Source organism: Amblyraja radiata, chromosome 8 (assembly GCF_010909765.2).
Source record: "Amblyraja radiata isolate CabotCenter1 chromosome 8, sAmbRad1.1.pri, whole genome shotgun sequence".
Taxonomy (NCBI): domain Eukaryota; kingdom Metazoa; phylum Chordata; class Chondrichthyes; order Rajiformes; family Rajidae; genus Amblyraja; species Amblyraja radiata.
In genome coordinates, this window is record NC_045963.1 from 35,246,421 (window position 1) to 35,266,761 (window position 20,341).

The 20,341-nt window shown below is 44.2% G+C and overlaps 1 protein-coding gene across 2 annotated transcripts in view; it reads left to right on the top strand.

The window, feature by feature from the left end:
• Window positions 1–20,341, top strand: part of thada (THADA armadillo repeat containing) — a 350,054-nt gene that overhangs the window by 91,773 nt on the left and 237,940 nt on the right. Inside the window, exon 24 of one of the 2 annotated variants that reach the window (XM_033025547.1) lies at window positions 9,873–9,995. The exons of the other annotated variant lie outside the window; for it this stretch is intronic. Within the exon in view, the coding sequence (XP_032881438.1) occupies window positions 9,873–9,995 (123 nt within the window). The remainder of the gene's footprint in view (window positions 1–9,872; window positions 9,996–20,341) is intronic. 2 annotated transcript variants of the gene reach the window in all.

Sequence of the window (20,341 nt, forward strand, 5' to 3'; positions counted from 1 at the left end):
GTACAAAACTTAGTCACGAGTCTCCTGAATAATCAGTTGATTAGCTACAATTAGCTTAGGGCTAGTCAAGACGTGGATGAAAATTAGTTGGGCTAATCACACAGGACTTTTGATTAATACCTACTGGTGGCTGCTGCAGCAGAGTAAATATTTAACCATGAAGACAAGCAAACAGTAGGAGCTCACAGGGGTGGAGAATGAGCTCAGCTCCCAGAGACTTAACTTACTATTTTCTTCCGCTTTTCCACTCTCATGACAGCCACTTAGACTAAATGTAATAGTTATCCCAACCTAAGGAGTATATTTCAGCATCGGCATGGTGGCACAGGCAAGATTTGTGTTGTGGGGAACCCACCTCAGTGGACGCATCAAAATTTACTGCAGAGCTGCTGTTTCGCCTAAGTCACAGGTCTCCCCAGTTTGCCTCGTTGACTTTGGACCTAGCGACCCGTGTGCGGAGATAGATAGGGTGCTGCATCCCTCCCTTGCTCCACAGAGAGCTGTTTACGTTTGCACATGGTTGTGGGGGGTGGTGTACGCAGCCTCTCCGGTGGGGATAGTTGCTGCCTGACTTTGGTTGCGGTGGGGATAGTTGCTGCCGGAGCCAGGAAGCCAGGTGGTCTCTCAGTGACCACCTGCAGTGATTTGGCAGGTGATGCCGGACTCGACATGATTCCCTTCACCTGGGCCATCGTCTTGAGACCAGACCAGACCGATGGGGACAACAACAGCAGCAGCGTCTGGTGAGTGAGTGCTCGGGACTACTTCATTGCAGGCCGTGCTAACAATGTTGAATGTTCAGATTTTGCTACAATTAGCTTAGGGCTACTCAAGTCAGCGAAGAATGGTGTTCTTGCCTTCACGCCTCCGCTGTCGGAGACTTGAGGGAGGCGGCCCAGTCTCCATAGTGAACTATTCAGTTTGGAATGGACCCCAGGCCCGCAGTTTGCATTATGTTTGCATTAACAATAAAGGTTTGATTTGGTGAAAGTCAATAGGTGGCGTGGAGGTCGGTCTGCCTAGTGCTGTATTGGGGCAAAGCTTGCTATTTGTGCTACAGCATTAAGGCATTCGGAAATAACGCGGCTTGCTTTCGGTGGTTGATCGCTTGTATGAATCCAATACATTTCCTTGTGATAGACTGATCTGGTGCAGTAAGGATCGTCAATGCCTCCTTCCAAATCCCATACACAACTAAAATGTTCATTTTGTTCTTGGATCAAAGGAAACTGTCTCCTAGTTCTTTGACAAGCCGTATATCATCCAAATTATCCCTGCTTGAATGACTTATTTGGTTATTTGGTACCTCAAAACCATTTCCAATTGGTAATTAAACACCGTACATAAGTAAATATTATTATAATAGTGAAATAGAATCCTTCACATCATGCAAGATGTATTTTCAGAAATGTACTGTACCGTCAAGGATGCACTAATCCCAAGGCCAGGTGATTAAAAGATATTTTAGTAAGATTGAAGATGAAATAAATACTGGATAAGGTTTTATGCAAAATGCTGTCTTCCACAAAATAATACCATGGGATCTACTATGTGCACTCCAGTGATGGATCATTCAACAGTCCGGCACTCAATGGGAGTGCTAGCTTTACTTTTGTGTTTAAGTCTCTGAATCCTTAATCTTCTGACTCCAAGGGAGGCATGTTACTAAATAATTCACTGAGCTGTGTGAAGGCTCAGGTCAAGAGTGGGTAATGTTCATTAATCTGTATATAGTGCCAATTCTATAGATAAAATGAAAATAATTGGATCATCCTGAGATCAATCAAGCTCACTCAGTACTCTGATGGCCTGAGTGATTTAATATGCATAATTTATGTGTTTCACCTGTTTCAACTTGGGGGGAAATTACTGTAACTTTTGCAAATAAAAGGAATTTCTATTTCCTTCACACTTCAAAATAACTTTCTTGTGTGAATTAACCTTGTTTTCTCTCGAGTAGATCATTGATTGTGAGCACTATGCATTGCAATATCTTCAACTCATTGGGTAACACAGTGTTGTCAATAAATATCCTTTATTTAGTAAACCGCAGAATCGGAAGAGGGAAGACCTGTAGTGTGGGTATTAAAATATAACATGTGCATGAGAAAGTATCCAAGACCCCTCTGAAATTTGTGAAATACATTCTTGTTCTTCACCTTGTATTGATGTCAAAGAAGATGTTTCAATATTTTGAAGATGGGAAAAAATCTCTAACAGATTCTTTGTTTATCCCGAATTACCTTTGACAAATCCCATGATTCATTGCCCTCACGAGATACCAAACTCGCTTATTGTGAATGCAGCCCAGACCATTACACAAACCAACCTCCCTTCCATTGACTCCATTTACACCTCACACTGCCTGGCAAGGCCAGCAGCATAAGTAAGGACGAGTGGCACCCTGGCCACTCCCTCTTCTCTCCTCTCCCATCAGGCAAAGGTGTAGAAGTGTGAAAACGCACACCTCCCGATTCAGGGACGGTGTCTTCCCAGCTGTTATTAGGCAGCTGAATCGTCCTACCACAACCAGAGACCAGTTCTGAACTACTATCTGCCTTTGATGACCATCGGATTATCCTTGATTAGAGTTTGCTGATTCTACCTTGCACCAAATGTTATTCCCTTATCATGTATTTATACACTGTAAATGTCTCGATTGTAATCATGTATTGTCTTTCTGCTGACTGGATAGCACGCAACAAAAGCTTTTCACAGTACCTTGGTACACGTGACAATAAACTAAACTGAACTGAGCTACATTTTTATGGTTAACCTTGGACTTTTAGCGAGTTAAATCCTTTGGAGATTTGGAGGTGAAAAGAAACTCAGAAATATTTTGAAAAAATAGATAGGAGGTGAGAGAATATGGGAGACTTGCCTTCATTAGGCAATATAAAAGAGTAAAGGTCCTGATAGAATTGCATGAAACATTAGTGTGGCCACAGCTGAGGTATCGTGTTGCACTGTAGGAAGACTGTGATTGCACTGGAGAGGGTGATCACGAAATTCACCATGATATTACGAGAAATGGAACATTTCAGTAATGAAGGACAGGCTGGGTTTGTTTTCCTTGGAGCAGAGGAGGTCGATGTTGTACTTGATGGAAGTATGCAAAATAATGGGAGGTATAGACGTGGTGGACAGTAAGAAACTTCCTCACATCAGTGTTGCCTTCAAGGGTATCCATTTAGGGTAAGGAATAAAAGGTTTAGGGGCGATCTGAGAAAATGTTATTTCTCTCAGTTGCTGGTTAGAATCTGGAATGCACTGACTGGATGGGTGCTATCACAATATTCAAGATGACACCAGATGAACACTTGACCGTCAAAGGGTGGAAGGTTATGGACCAAGTGTTCATAAATAGGATTAGTATAGACGATTATTTGATGGTTTTCCATGGACTTGATGGGCCAAAGGGTTTCTTTCTGTGGTGTATGACTTTATGGCTCTTTGGTGTTAGTAAACATAGTATAATACAGATCCACCACCGATTTTCCAGCATGCTTGGTTCCAAGAGCTTTGCCAGATTATCTGTTCTACTGTACCAACAGAGGTCACAGCCTCTGAGAGGAGTCGAATGGGACAGAACAGTCCGCCTAGGCTGCTGGGGAACTGAGATACTGATACTAAAGTCGGCCTTGGTAGTCGGCTATGGGAACAGATCTGCCGGCTGGGGCTGGGCCTGAGTTCCAGAACCCCAGCCGCAGGAGTTCTAGAGCCCTGGCCCACTGTGCGAATTCAAGCTGCCAATCCTTTGCGGGACTCCCGATGAGGTTGAGATCGGCCGCATTTTCAGGCGCAATTCCGGGCGAATTTCAAGTGTGCTCTTGTAATTTTGTCCAGATTAAAGAAGGTACCGAGTCATCAGTTCACAAGTTCATAAGTGATAGTAGCAGAATTATGCCATTCGTCCTGTCAAGTATACTCTGCCATTCAATCATGGCTGATCTATCTTTCCCTCTTAACCCCATTCTCCTGCCTGCTTCCCATAACCCCTGACACCCGTACGAATCAAGAATCCACTGTCTTAAAATAGGTGATGGACCTCAATTATCATGTGAGATTTGTATATTTAGCAATTTTTTTTTTTTTTTAATTGGACAATTAATGTTAATGAAGTAATTTCAGGAACCTATTTTAGTGATTGAGTACAAAGGAGCTGAATTAAAATGCACTAATTAATTCATGATTATTATTAGAGTGCATAAACTGTTGCTGGTTATTGTGTATCCTCTTACTATGAAGATCAGTAAATCCTGTTAGTAATTTTCATTCTTATAACAGCAGGGAAACAGCTGTTCTTAAATCTGCGGGGATGCATTTCCAAGCTTTTGTATCTTCTACTCGATGGAAGAGGGGAAAAGAGAGAAGGGCCAGGATGTGAGTGGTCCTTGTATCACGGCTGTTTCCCCAAGGTAGAGCAAAGTGTAGTGTAGATGGAGTTGATGGGGGAGGCTGGTTTATGATGTAGAGGGCTGCGTTCACAACTCAGCAAATTCTTGTGATCTTGGGCAGAGCATGTTGCCCCACCAAGCTCTGGTGCATCCAGATAGAATGTTTTCTGTAGATATTGATTCAAGAGAGTTTATTGTCATGTGTCCCAGATAGGACAATTACATTCTTGCTTTGCTTCAGCACAACAGAATATAGTAGGCATAAATAAATACAGAACAGAACTGATCAGTGTGACCATATACCAATGAATATACACACATAAATAAACAGATAAAGTGCAATGGGCTATTTAATGATCACTTTTGTTTGAGTTGAGTTTAATAGCCTGATGGCTGTGGGGAAGCTATTCCTGAACCTGGATGTTGCAGATTTCAGGCTCCTGTACCTTCTACCTGAAGGCAGCGGGGAGATGAGTGAGTGGCCAGGATGGTCATTCACGACATGCTGAATTTCCTGAGCCTTCTGAGGAAATAGAGGCATTGATGCGGTTTCTTGGCTTGTAGCATCAATTTGGTTGGATCAAAGCAAATTGTGAAGGGGGTGGGGGGAAGGATTTACAAGATGCTGAATTTAATATTTATTGCGCAAAACACAAAATGCTGGAGTAGCTCAGTGGCTCAGGCAGCATCTTTGGAGGGAATGAACATGCAATATTTCAGGTCGGGATCCTTCTTCAGACTGATTGTGGGAGGGGGGAGAAAGCTGGAAATGCGGTGCGGCCGGCACAAAGCCTGGCAAGTGATGTGTCATATATCGGTGAGATTGAGTGTACACTTGATGAACCTTTCGCTGAGCACTTACACTCAGTCAGTCTACGCAATCTCCCAGTTGCCAAACATTTTAACTCCGCTTCCCATTGCCATACTGACCTTTCGGACTTGGGCCTTCTCCACTGTCAGATGAAGCCACACACAAATTGTAGGGGCAGCAGCTCATACTTCACTTGGGCAGCTTGCAACTCAGCAGTATGAATTGATTTCTCTAATTTCAAGCAACTCCTGCATTCCCTCCCTCCCAGTTGTCCTACCTGTTCCACTGTTCACATCCTGGTATCCCTCTTGTTATCACACCTTTTCCAGCCAACAATGGGTCATTTTGGGATCCACCGTTCCTCTGGTCATCTTTTGCCAGCCCTGATTTGTTCTGGCCTTTACTTGTCTCCAGTTTATTTCCTCCCGCCCCCCCCCCCCCCAACCAACCTTTACTTTTAGTCTGAAGAAGAGTTCCGACCCAAAACGTCACCTGTTCCTTTCCTCCAGAGATGCTGCCTGACCGCTGAGTAACTCCAGTACTTTGTGTCTATCATGGGTACAGAACAGCCTGGCAAGTGATAGGTAGATGCAGGTAGAGGGGATTTGCTTGACAGATGGATGGAAAAAGGCTAGAGATGAAAAAGGGTATCAGATAAGGAGAGAAATGGAGTGAAATGTGAAGCCAGAGGGAGGGAAGAAGGTAGAAGAGGAATGGGGGAGGGGGGGGGGGAGTTGGCGAGTGGGAGTGCTGGAAGCTGAAATTATAGCTTCGTAATTGACCCATCAGAAGAAATAAAGCACAGCGGACCAGATTGTGGGTGAGAAGTTGCAGAGTGCAGTTTTTGGAAGGTAAACGTCCTGTGATCATTGGTATACACTCCAAGGCTGTGCCAACACAGGAGCAATGAAACCGAGCACAGCTGCTCGGTGATCTCAGCACTCTGAATACATTGAAGATGAATAATAAGCTATACATAGGATTTTTGATTACTGTGAGTGAATGGTTAACAAGGCTGTAATTTGCTGCAAAGAAATGGATAACATTGTGACCCATTGAAGTAAAACACAAAGTGGTTTCTGGATGTCAGTTGAGCCAGGCGATTAAATTATAGCCTTACACTCTTCCTGTTTGCATGTTCTCTGTTTATCTCCCTCTCTCTCTCTGTTTTTAATATTACATATTTTATCATCCCAAAATGCAAAAGCAAACTGCAGAGAAAATTCGGGTGTCATTACTAAAGATTATTGCCATCTCACAGTTGAGACAATGACAGCTCCAAAGCATAATTATATATTATCAGTGCAGTGCAAACCCATCAAATCTCGAGGCTCTTTTCCTTGGAAGAGCGTGGGGCAGCTTCAGCATCTGGTGCATGAAGTGCCAACTTGGTGAGGTTACAACACAGGGCAGCATTCTGTATGTTGTCTTCTGTTGGCAAAACTCCATTTTAAAATCTTGCTACTTCCAGCTTTTCTATGGTGATGGACATTTTATAATCATCAGATGAACAAGACTCATAGAGCCATACAGCGTGGAAACAGGCCCAGTTTGCCCACACTGACCAACATGTCCAATCTACACTATTCCCACCTGCCTCTGTTTGTCCCATATCTATCTAAACCTATCATATCCATGTATGTCTAAATTTTTCTTAAATGTTGTAGTAGTCCCTGCATCAACTACCTCCTCCGTCAGCTTGTTCCATATACCCACCACCCTTTGTGTAAAAAAGTTATCCCTCAGGTTACCATCAAATCTATCCCCCCTCACCTTAAACCAGTGTCCTTTGGTTCTCGATTCCCCTACTCTGGACAAGAGACTGTGCGTTTATCAGGTCTATTCCTCATAATTTAGTTCACCTCTATCAGATGCGCTCCAAGGAATAGAGACGTAGCCTGCTCAGCTTTCCCTATAGCTCAGGCCCTCGAGTCCTCGCAACATCCTCATAAATCTTCCATTCTCCATCAAAGTTAAGGAGCAGCACAATTGGTCAACTTGTGGACTGCTGCCCATCAACCCCTGTGTTCCGGGTTCAATCCTGACCCCCGATACTATCTGTATGGGGCTTAAATGTTGTCTGTGACTCTGTGCATTTCCTCCGCATGCTCCTGTTTCCTCCCACACTCCAAAAACATGCGGGTTGGTAGATTAATTGGCCATTAAAATACCCCCAGAATGTGCGTTAATGGGATAATCTGAGGAGAGTTGATGGTAATGTGGAGAGAATAAAATGGGATTAATGTAGGATTAGTGTAAATGGGTGTTTGATGGGAACCTCCCCTATCAAGAAAGAATCTCCAGATTCAGGAACAGTTTCTTCCCATCTGTCATCAGGCAACAGAACCACTCTATCACCAACTAGACCTACCATCTACCTCATTGGAGACCCGAGGACTATCTTTATTGGGACTTTACTGGACTTTATCTTGCACTGTGCGTTATTCCTTTTATCCTATAACTATTTGCAGTGGACGGCTCAATTGTAATGTATAGTATTACCGCTGACTGGTTAACACGCAACAAAAAGCTTTTCACTGTTTACATGTGATAATAAATTAAATTAATCTGCGAAATTCTCTGTCACAGAAGGTGGAGATGCTGTGTCATTAAATATATCGGAAAGGAAACCGATATATTTATTAATGCAAAGGGTTATGGGAGAAGTTAGGAAAATAGTGGAGAAGCCGATGATATCCATGATTGTATTGAATGTTCGAGCTGAAGGGCCAGTTGGTACACTCCTGCTTGCACTTTTACGTTTCTTAGATCTTCAGCATCAATATCCCGGAGATTTGCCTTTGGCCAGAAACTCACCTGGATCAATCTGAGAAATTCCTTGACTTTTTCAGCTGGTCAAAAGGTGAGTGGCTCACCTGACCCTTGGGGCCTTCTTACCACTGAAAAAGCTCACAAGGATCATGAGGAATTCCCCACATATCAAAAACTTTTTTAAAAAAAAGACACAAAGTGCTTTCAACATAATTTGTTTCCTTAAAAAGATTCCTGTATAATTATTGGTGGTAGACAAAAATGCTGGAGAAACTCAGCGGGTGAGGCAGCATCTATGGAGCGAAGGAAATGGGCAACGTTTCAGGTCGAGACCCTTCTTCAGACTCTGACGAAGGGTCGCGATCCGAAACCTTGCCTATTCCCTTCGCTCCATAGATGCTGCCTCACCCGCTGAGTTTCTCCAGCATTTTTGTCTACCTTCGATTTTGCAGCATCTGCAGTTCCTTCTTAAACAGAAAGTATTTCCTTCGGATTGAAACATTTTTTAAGCACAAATGCTTGACTTTTAAACAAGTTCCTTCTTAAACAACCTGTATAATTATTTTCTCATTTCCAACATGAGGTTGCTTTCCCGATCATCAATTTTTGAATGAGCCACTGTATGAACATTGTGCCCCTAAAATGCCATTGTGTTATTACCTCAGCTTTAGAGACGTATTTGAAACATTTTTATTGTTATTCTCTTGTTCACCTTCCCTGCTTGTATTAAATTTACAATGGTGTGATGAGAGTGGATGGTAGTGCGTTTTATAGTGAGTGGAGAAGGATTGCAAAAATCATACAATACAATACAATACCTTTTATTATCATTTGAACCTCACATGAGGTTCAAACGAAATTTGGTTTCTGCAGCCATACAAAAAAAGAACCAAGACACACACCAACACAATTCAATTCACATAAACATCCATCACAGTGAGTCCTCCTCACTGTGATGGAAGGCAAAACTTAAACATATCTCTCCCCTGCACTCCCCTCTCCCCCCCATGTCAGAGTCAAAGACAGAGTAAAAGCCCCCGGCTGGCGATTGCGAATTGACCCGCGGCCATTAAAGCCACGCCGGGTGATGCAAGGTCGCATACCGGGTCTTGGTGTTGGAGCCCCCGGCGGGCGCTCGCAGAATCCCGCGGCCATTCCAAGCCGCGCGGGGCGGTGCTGTAAGGCCCCGCTCCAGGAGCTCTTCAACCCCGCAACTCGGGCGGGAGAAGTCGCCGTTGCGGGAGCCCTGAAAAGCGGTCTCCCTCCAGGGACCCGCGGGCTCCCGGTGCCGTCCGCCAAACCCGCAGTTGCAGCCACCGAAGCTCCGGAGGTCGGGCCGCAGCAGCGTCCACCACCGCGCCACCCGCACCGGACTCGGCCAGCTCCGCGACGGTGAGGTGAGTAGTCGGCACCACAGCCCCCGGTTGGAGCTGTTGGAGGCCGCTCCTCGTTGCAGCCCCCACGACAACGGAGACCCGACAAAGAAAAGGTCGGGTCTCCCGTGCAGGGAGAGATTTAAAAGTTACCCCCTCCCTCCCACCCCACCCCCACACACATACCCCAACAAAAAATAACAAAAACTACATAAAAACATAGACATAAAATAATAAAAACGCAGACGGGCTGCAGAGGCCGCTGCTGACGAGAGTCGCACCGCCCACTATATGTGTAGGAAAGAACTGCGGATGCTGGTTTAAATCAAAGCTAGACACAAAATGCTGGAGTAACTTAGTGGGACAGGCAGCATCTCTGGAGAAGGAATGGGTGACGTTTCAGGTTGAAACTGAGTTGAGATACTCCAGTATTTTGTGTCTATCTGCAAAAAGCATTTATGTTTTGTGAAACATTTGTTGGTTGTATGTAATTTTTCGATACCTCTTTTTTTTTGTTAGGTTCACGCTCTGAATATCTTGAGGGCACTGTTCAGGGACACCAAATTAGGCGAAAATGTCATTCCCTACGTGGCAGACGGATTGCAAGCAGCCATCCTTGGGTTTATGTCTCCAGTATGGGCAGTAAGTCATAACCTTCTAACATTCTTTGCAAGTTTATTAACTGGATCTTTTCCAGAGCTAATGTAATCAAAAACAAAATGGGCAGTAAGGGAAACCAAAAATGCATAAAAGTCCTTAATGTCAAAGTCTATTGAGATATATATTTCCCATTTTGTGTAAATGCTTACGAGGGAGACTTTCCCATCATCGTGGTATGATGAAAATGGTTCATGTGTTGAACGAGGCAGCAGTCCTTCAATAAGATGGGGAGAGGATGAGCTGTGCAAAGTTGAATTTGTTTAGTTCAGTTCAGTTTAGAGATACAGCGTGGAAACAGACCCTTCGGCCCATCGACTCGCACCGACCAGCGATCCCCGCCCATTAACACTATCCTACACGCACCAGGGATAATTCACACTTATACAAAGCAAATTAACCTACAATCCTGTACTTCTTTGGAGTGTGGGAGCAAACCGAAGATCTTGGAGAAAACCTACACGGTCATGTGGAGTACGTACAACCTCCTTACAGACAGCACCCATAGTCAGGACCAAACCCGGGTTTCTAGAGCTGTAAACACTGTAAGGCAGCAACTCTACCGCCGTGCCACCCTGGCTGTTATAGGATTTGGCTGTTATAAGGAGTATTCCAATAACGATGAGAAGTGAATGTACTCAATTGCGTGTAAACCCACCTGATAATGTCAAAGCTAAAATACATATTGCATTCCCTGGCAAATCAGCTCTGTGTATTGGACATCCTTTTTCCAAATGAACCCTATTTTAACAATTTAAATAATGTGCAATCACATTAACAATCAATGCACAGAGGTGATGGTTATGTTATAGGAATAATTGTTTAAAAAACGCATCAAACCAGGACGGTTGGCATGAGTTTGTTGTACGAAAGTTATATGAACCTGACTTGATTGAAATGCTTGAGAAGTGAATTAAGAAATGGAAGCAGACCCCGAGTCCTTGAGCCTTCTCTACCATTTGATAAGAGCATGCGTGATCTAATTATGGTCAGGGCTGCATTTTCCTGTCTGTATCCCATAAACCTTGACACCAATAGACCAAATATCTGACCTCTCTGCTTTCATTATATTCATCGATTTGAGGAAGGGAAATATTTTTGAGGGTGCACCAAGAGAGCTGAATTTCCTTGAGAACACATTAAAAAGGATTAATGATTGGTGCAGAGGTTTTTTTTTAGAGAGTTACGGCGCGGAAACCATGCCGACCAGTGGCCCTCATACACTCGCGCTATCCTACATTAGGGACAATTTATATTCTTTACCAAATACAATTAACCTACAAACCTGCACATCTTTGGAGTAGAAACATAGAAAATAGGTGCAGGAGTAGGCCATTCGGCCCTTCGAGCCAGCACCGGCATTCAATATGATCATGGCTGATCATCCAAAAGCAGTACCCCGTTTTTTCCCATATTCCTTGATTCCTTTAGCTCGAAGAGCTAAATCTAACTCTGTTAGAGTGTGGGAGGAAACCGGAGCATCCAGGGAGAAAACCCATGTGGTAATGGGAAGATCGTACAAACTCCATACAGACAGCATCCTTGGTCAGGATCAAGCCCGGGTCTCTGGCGCTGTGAGACAGCAACTCTAACCCTATGCCACCCTTATGTAATCCACCATATAATCCACTCCATAGAGTGAAGATGATTGAACTTTATTGACTTCCATCACAGTGAGGAATGTGGGGAATCCGCTGTGGTGGATGTTTATGTTAACTTGTACGTAGTTGTGTGTTTTGTAGCATTTTATAATATGACTGTATGGTAAATCGCGTTTCACTGTACCTTAATTGGTACACGTGAGAATAAAATACCCTTTGAACCCCCTTTGGATTTTGCCAAGACATTTGAAGAAGTCTCGTGTATAGGAAGGAACTGGTTTAAACCGAAGATAGACACAAAATGGGGGACAGGCATCATCTCTGGATGGAAGGAATGGGTGAAGTTTTGGGTAGAGACTCCTCTTCATACTGAGGAAGGGTTTCGACCTGAAAAGTCACCCATTCCTTCTATCCAGATATGCTGCCTGTCCTGCTGAATTAGTCCAGCATTTTGTGTCCATCTTCTGAAGACATCTCATGACAAACTGATGGGAAAAATGAGTTGGAATGCAAGAGAAATTGTCAAGCTGAACATAAAAGTGGAACAGTGGCTTGAAGTGGTTATGTTGTAGCAGGTTTTTAACAGTCTATTTGTAGAGGGGCTGACCAGGGATCAGTGCTGGGTCTCATGCTATTAAACTTTAGACTTGTGCAGTCGAGGTGAGGGCTAAGAAATTGAGGGCATCTGTGAGGGATCCTTTTCACCCAGTGAGTGATAAGTAGGAGGAATGCTTTGTTAGAAAGAGTGGTGGAACCAGAGTCACGGACAGAATTTAAGAAGTGTCTCGGCAAACACTTGAATCATCTTGGCAGGAAAGACCGTGGGCCAAGCTCTGAAAGAGGGGATTCATACATAGAAACATAGAAAATAGGTGCAGGAGGAGGCCATTCGGCCCTTCGAGCCAGCACCGCCATTCATTGTGATCATGGCTGATCGTCCCCTATCAATAACCCGTGCCTGCCTTCTCCCCATATCCCTTGACTCCACTAGCCTCGAGAGCTCTATCTAAATCCATCTTAAATCCATCCAGTGACTTGGCCTCCATTGCCCTCTGTGGCAGGGAATTCCATAAATTCATAACTCTCTGGGTGAAAAAGTTTTTTCTCACCTCAGTCTTAAATGACCTCCACTTTATTCTTAGACTGTAGCCCCTGGTTCTGGACTGGCCCAACATTGGGAACATTTTTCCTGCATCTAGCTTGTCCAGTCCTTTTATAATTTTATATGTTTCTACAAGATCCCCCCTCATTCTTCTAAACTCCAGTGAATACAAGCCTAGTCTTTTCAATCTTTCCTCATATGACAGTCCCGCCATCCCAGGGATCAATCTCGTGAACCTACACTACACTGCCTCAATCACAAGGATGTCCTTCCTCAAATTAGGAGACCAAAACTGTACACAATACTCCAGATGTGGTCTCACCAGAGCCCTATACAACTGCAGAAGAACCTCTTTACTCCTATACTGAAATCCTCTTGTTATGAAGGCCAACATTCCATTAGCTTTCTTCACTGCCTGCTGTACCTGTAAGCCAACTTTCAGTGCACAAGGACGCCCAGGTCTCGCTGCATCTCCCCCTTACCTAACCTAACCCCATTGAGATAATAATCTGCCCCCTTGTTTTTGCCGCCAAAGTGGATAACCTCACATTTATCTATATTATACTGCATCTGCCACGCATCTGCCCAGTCACTCAACCTGTCCAGGTCACCCTGCAACCTCCTAACATCCTCTTCACAGTTCACACTGCCACCCAGCTTTGTGTCATCCACAAACTTGCTAGTGTTGCTCCTAATTCCCTCTTCCAAATCATTAATATATATGGTAAACAGTTGCGGCCCCAACACCGAGCCTTGCGGCATTCCACTCGCCACTGCCTGCCATTCTGAAAAGGACCCGTTCACTCCTACTCTTTGCTTCCTGTCTGCCAACCATTTTTCTATCCATGTCAACACCCTACCCCCAATACCATGTGCTCTAATTTTAGTCACCAGATGGGTGGAGTGGATGTAGTCGACCAAACGGCATGTTTTTATGCTGTTTATCTTTGACTATAATTGTGAAGCTTCCAGGTGATATATAAATTGGTTGATGGTGACCAAAATAACAATGGACTTCAAGTAGACAATAGAGGATAGACACAAAAAGCTGGAGTAACCCAGCGGGACAGGCAGCATATCTGGAGAGAAGGAATGGGTGACATTTTGGGTCGAGACCCTTCTTCAGACCAATACAATGTTCAACTTGACCGATGAGCAGAACAGTTGAAGATCAAGCTTGATCTCCTTGTTCTTTTATTCTGTGCCTCACCCAATGGAGGCTAGTCCTCTGTATGCCACCTTAACCTCGTCTCATTATTGCCAGTGCTGCTATCTTCAGAGATCTTTCCACATGCATTCCAAGATTCGTTTATACCTCAATACCTTTCGATACACTGTCTTGTTTTGTAAATTTACTTTTCTTGTTTGTCCTCCTCTAAATGCAACACTGACTCTTTCTGGGACTAAATTCCATTTGCTGCCTTCACGCCCACAATTCAGTTCACATATATCTTCCTGCAACCTTCAATGTTCTTCCTTGCAGTCAACCGCAATTCCAGTTTTGCGATCATGGACAAATTTCTGAATCACGATTGTACATTTAATTCACCATCATTAATTTAGGTCACAAAATGGATGGAACCTCATCATCGCCGGCTGTCACTCGAAACGAGTATGACTGCCCTCTCCTCACCATAGGGTTGTTAGGGTGGATTCCCTATATGGAGGACACCTGTGTGTGACTTTTAAACGTGGGGAGACTGGTGCACAGACATCCACCACACGGTTCTTGACAGATCTGGGTCAGGATCCAGTGGCATGGAGTCCAAGACGACTGGAGACCCTTTTCTGCTGCAGCCTTCATCTGCCTTCCCAGCCATTGTGACACTCCACTAAAGTGTGCCATCATCCTCCACCTGTTCCACCGTTGAGGTCTTGGTTGGATTGCTCTTTGTCAGAGACCTCCCCCTCGACCTTACCGCCATGGGTGGCCCTACCAGGAGCATAGCTCCAGACGGCATCGCTCTCATGATCTCAGGACCACACAAGCTTCTCCACCACAACAAGGTGACAATTCACAGAGAAGAGACGGAACTTAACACTGTCCCGTAGAAGCCTACTGCAAATATCCTTGCAGTCGTTAGAACTACAGGCAATTATTGGCCTTTGCTCGTGATCTGATCCAGTTTTCATTCCAATCTGCCATGTGGAACTTCGTCAAGTTCCTCATTAGCATTCATGTGGACCACATCAAATTCACTATTTACTTTAGTTGCTTTAGACATAAAAAGCGTGAAATCAGGCCCTTCTGCCTACTGAGTCTGCGCCGACCAGAGATCAATCCATACTCTAGCACTATCCTACACAGTAGAGACAATTTACAATTAAAGGAAGTTAATTAACCTACAAACCTGTACGTCTTTGGCATGTGGAAGGTAACTGGAGCACCCGGAGAAAATTAATGCTGTCACAGAGAGAACGTACAAACTCCATATAGACAGCACCCGTGGTCAGGATCAAACCCGGGTCTTTGGCGCTGTAAGGCAGCAACACTACCACTGCGCCATCATGCGGCCCAACGCTTCTTGTTGCACCCGTACAAAATTCACTCCAATTTACATATCCGTATTGACTGATATTGGTTATTATGTCATTAAATGCTAATTTATTCTGTACAACAGAATAGTTTCAGTGCTTTTCCCCAACATGGGCTGGTCTTTGCCTATTCTGTCTATCTCTTATCTCCATTTTAACATGATGTTACTGCATCAGCAGTTTTCAAGTGTTCTGTCATGCCAGTGGGCAAAAGGGAGTGGAAATTTTGAAATATGGTAGACTCCTTAATCTGGTCTCTCTCTCCCAGGTTATCATCGCTAATAGTTCATATTTCTCCTCCTCGATGTCAATGGCAGTATGATCCCGCTCCTCCATAAGGACAGCAATAAAGTATTTATACTTTTTTAAACTTTAGAGATACAATGTGGAAACAGGCTCTTTAGCCCACCGAGTCCGCACCAACCAGCGAACAACCCTGTTCATTAGCACTATCCTACACACTAGGGACAATTTGCAGTTTTTACATACGCCAATTAACCGACGAACCTGCACATCTTTGGAGTGTGGGAGGAAACAGGAGCACCAGGAGAAAACCCACGCAGGTCACGGGGAGAACGTACAGACAACACTCGTAGTCGGGATCAAACCCACGTCTCTGGCACTGTAAGGCTTACCGCTGCGCCGCTGCGCCACTGTGCTGCCCGTATTTTAAAAATTGGATTTTGATTATCTCTATTTTTATTCTACATTGCTACATCAGCAGTGTTCTGTCTTGATGCCAGCGGGCAAAGGGGAGTGGAAAATAACGGTCAGCGCTACTGCTGTTTCCTCCTTTTATGCTTTTACGAATATGAGATGCATTTATCTGGTTATCTAATTTTTAAATATGGTAGACTCCTTAATGTGACCTCTCTTTCTGGGGTTATCATCTGTAATATTTCATATTCCTCCTCTTCCTCCTCCTCAATGTCAATCCCAGTATGGTTCTACTCCTCCACAAGGACAGCAATAAAGTATTTATTTGGGACACACTTTAATCTCTACAATAACGTAATCTTTCCTTGTCTTCTAATGCACTGCAGGATGCCATTTGGTATATTGGGTCTATGCTAGTTTCCAGGAAGGCAATGCCATTAGTGCCATTGCCCCTCTCCTTTTCACCATATATTTTTGCAACACATGCACAGTCACCACATGCCCTAATACTCCCTCTTGATTCTAATGAATCTTTTTTGCCGTTATCTCACATTAGGGACAAGTTAAAGTTGGCAATTAAGCTCTAAGGATGCCTTTGGGACGTGGGAGGAAACCCAAGCATTTTTGGAGAGAATGTGTTAACTGTACACAGATGGCAGCAGAGACCGGGATTGAACCCATGCCTTGAGGGCATTGAGGCAGCAGACTAATGGCTGTGCATCCATCATCACCAAATCATTTTCTTATGTATTTATGCAGCAGGTTATTCTATTTCCTATGATTTTATCTTAAGTTCTTTATTATGTATTGTCTTTCCTCCCTAATTTTTTTATTCTTGCTCTACCTTTGATACTCCTCGAGGCGCCTGCTATGATGAACTTATTTGTAAATTTGTAAAATACTGCTTCCTTCCTGCTTTATTCTATTCAGCGTGTCTTTCTTATGCAGGGGTCTAGCTATGTGATGTTCTCCCCTTTATTTATAGTGAACATGTTTGATCTAAAATCTCACAATATTCTTCTTGAAGTCGTCTTGGTATTGGTGTTGTTTATTACTGGTGTGTGTATTGAGATAAAGTGAAATGCATTATTTGCATGCTATGCAGACAATCATAACAGAATCAAGGGATATGGGGAGAAAGCAGGAACAGGGATTTTGGATGATCAGCCATGATCATATTGAATGGCAGTGCTGGCTCGAAGGGCTGAATGGCCTACTCCTGCGCCTATTTTTTATGCTTTTATACTAGAGCACAATTAATCCATATACAAATTCAACAGGTACTGCAAAGAGAAAAATACTGGAGGGCAGAACCTAATGGTGCAACATAATAGCATTAAAGTTACAGATAAAAAGTCTGCAATGAGAGAAATTGGAAGATCAGGACTAAGATTTATAGCCTATGGGAGGATCGTTCAGTTGTCTGATAGCAGAGGAGAAGAACCTGTTCTTAATTGAACATAGAACAGTACAGCACAGGAATAGGCTTTTCGGCCCACAATGTTTGTGCTGAATATGATGCCTGGGTAAACTAATCTCATCTCCCTGCACGTGATCCATATCCCTCCATTTTTTGCATATCCATGTGCCTATCTAAAAGCCTCTTAAGTGCCGCTATTCAATCTGCCTCCACCACTACCCTTAGCAGCGCGTTCCAGATACCCACCAATCTGGTAGTGCATGCTTTCTGACTTTTGTAAGTTCTGCCTGACTGGAGAGGGGAGAAGGAGGAATGGCCGGGGTGAAAATTATCCTTGGTTATGTTGAAGAAGGAACTGCAGATGCTGGAACAAACCTTTCTGTCCTGGGCCTCCTCCATGGCCAGAGTGAGTCCCACCGTAAATTGGAGGAGCAGCATCTCATATTTCGCTTGGGTAGTTTACACCCCAGCGGTATGAACATTGACTTCTCCAATTTCAGGTGGTCCTTGCTTTCTCCCTCTTTCCCCTCCCCTTCCCAGCTCTCCCACAGCCCACTGTCTCCACCTCTTCCTTTCTTCTTCTCGCCCCTCCCATCCGCTCATCAGCCTGAAGAAGGGTCTCGACTCGAAACGTCACCCATTCCTTCGCTCCATAGATGCCTCACCCGCTGAGTTTCTCCAGCATTTTTGTCCACCATTGGTTATGTTGGCTGCTTTTCCAAGGCAGTGTGAAGTGTAGATGGAGTTGATGTTGGGGAGGCTGGTTTGTGTGATGCACTGGGCTGCATCTATAACTGTACAATTTAGTTTAGTATAGAGATACAGTGCGGAAACGGGTCCTTCAGCACACCAGGTCTCTGCCGACCAGCAATCCCTGCACGTTAACACTATCCTACAAAACACTAGGGACAATTTACAATTTTACCAAGTCAATTGGCCTACAAACCTGTACGTCTTTGGCGTGTGGGAGGAAACTGGAGCACCCGGAGAAAACACACGTAAGTCACAAGGAGAACATACAAACTCGATATAGGCAACACCCGTAGTCATGATGGTACCCTGGTCTTTGGCGCTGTAAGGCAGCAACTCTACCACTGCGCTTTCTTGAGCACTTGGACAGAGCTCTTGCCAAACCAAGCTGTAATAATCGCAATAGGATGCTTCATACGAAGTTGGTAAGAGTCATTGGAGACCCGCCAAACTTCCTTATTCTTCTGAGGAAGGAGAGGTGTCTGTGTGTGTTCTTGGCCATAGCTTCAATGTGGTTGATCTGGGACAAGTCGTTGGTGATATTTACGCTAGGAACTTAAGGCTCTGAACTTGCAGCTGTGACACTAATTTTCCTTGAAGTAGCTGCTTCCATTTCAGCTTTGTCATTCTGCAACTAGGTTTAGTTATCGCTCTCTGTCCTTCCGTAATTATGTTACATGTCACACAATTATTATCATTGCCTCTGAATTCCTGCCTGTTGCTACCTCTCCACTTGTCAGGTTTAAACCCCTAAAACCTTGGCCAGCGCCACCTCCTGGCATGAGTGATTTTTAAATAAAGTTCACTTACAGAATTTAGTTAGAGATACAGCGTGGAAACAGCCCTTTGGCCCTCTGTGTCCGCGCTGACCAGCGACCACCCAGCACACGAGCACTATCCTACATACTCGGAATCATTTTACAATTTTACCGAAGCCAATTAACCTACAAACCTGTGCGTCTTTGGAGTGTGGGAGAAAACCCACGCAGGCCATGGAGAGATAGTACAAACTCCATACAGACACCACCTGTAGTCAGGATCAAACCCGGTCTCCGGCGCTGTAAGGCAGCAACTCTACCACGGCGCCACCGTGCCGAAATCGTAAATAATTCTACACATTCTGTACCTCTTTCTCCGCTGTGGTCACCATTTGTCTTTACATCATTGAAATCTCAATTATTACCATGTTCTTTTTTTCATTGCTCATAAATTTGCCGACACATTGCACTTCTATCTTCTCCTGACTTTTTGGAACTTGCTGTAAAACACCAGGCAGTGATTCTAACTTTTTTTGGCTTTTTTTAGTTCAATTCCTATCCTCATCGTCTGTTGGTTTCCTTAACCAATCTTGTACTCTTGTTCTCTTCCTCTTTACCTTACCCCAAATCTTGTTTAGAAATCAGGGACTTTTCAAATTGTAGAAAATTCACGACATTGCGAATGCCAATGAAGCGGTACCCGATCTATTGCCATCGTCCAGCACAAGATTGTAGCCTGGCAGGCCGTGGCCTTTCATGCACTGTACAGGCAATTTGAAATTCTGTGAGGTTTCTTGCCTTTTCCACCTTTTCGGGCAGGGAGCTCCGTTCCTTTATCATTCTCCATGAGAAATATATTTCTTCATCTCCCCCTGTAATTCTTTAAATAATTCTCTCTGCCTGGTTTTTGTCTCTTGGTTCTCGTGTACTCTGGTTCAGCCCCGCACAACGATACACATCTCAGCAAATTCTTTGTACTTCAAAGAAAGTAGAGGCAATGGTGTGCTGCCCTTACAATGACATATATATCTGGGCCTAGGTCAGGTCCAGGAACTTGAAGGTGTTGACACTCTCCACCGCCGACCCATTAATAAAAACTGGCTAACATGGTCTCCTGGCCTCCCTGCTCTGAAGCCGTGAGATCCTCGGTTTTGTTGATGTTGAGCAAGAGGTTGTTGTTGCGGTACGTTGAATGGGCCTCCTGTACGTTCACCAGATTAATCTGGCATGGGTTCAGTGGTAACTCCCTAGCTGGGCTGTGATGGGCTGCCCGCCAGAAGTCTCCACTTGGGGAATTGCTCAGTTGTGGCTATGTTCCTGAGCAGATTGCAGTGGAAAAATTGCCCCATTATTAAAGCTTAGATTTAAATTAACTAAAATGGCACTTGGGCAGAGGCCAGGAAAATGGAAATTAGCTCAGGTCATTTGCACCATTCTAGTTGCAAGCATATTGGCCAAGTGCGTGCCTACTGAACTAAATTTAACAAACCTGGAATATGGGAAAGCAG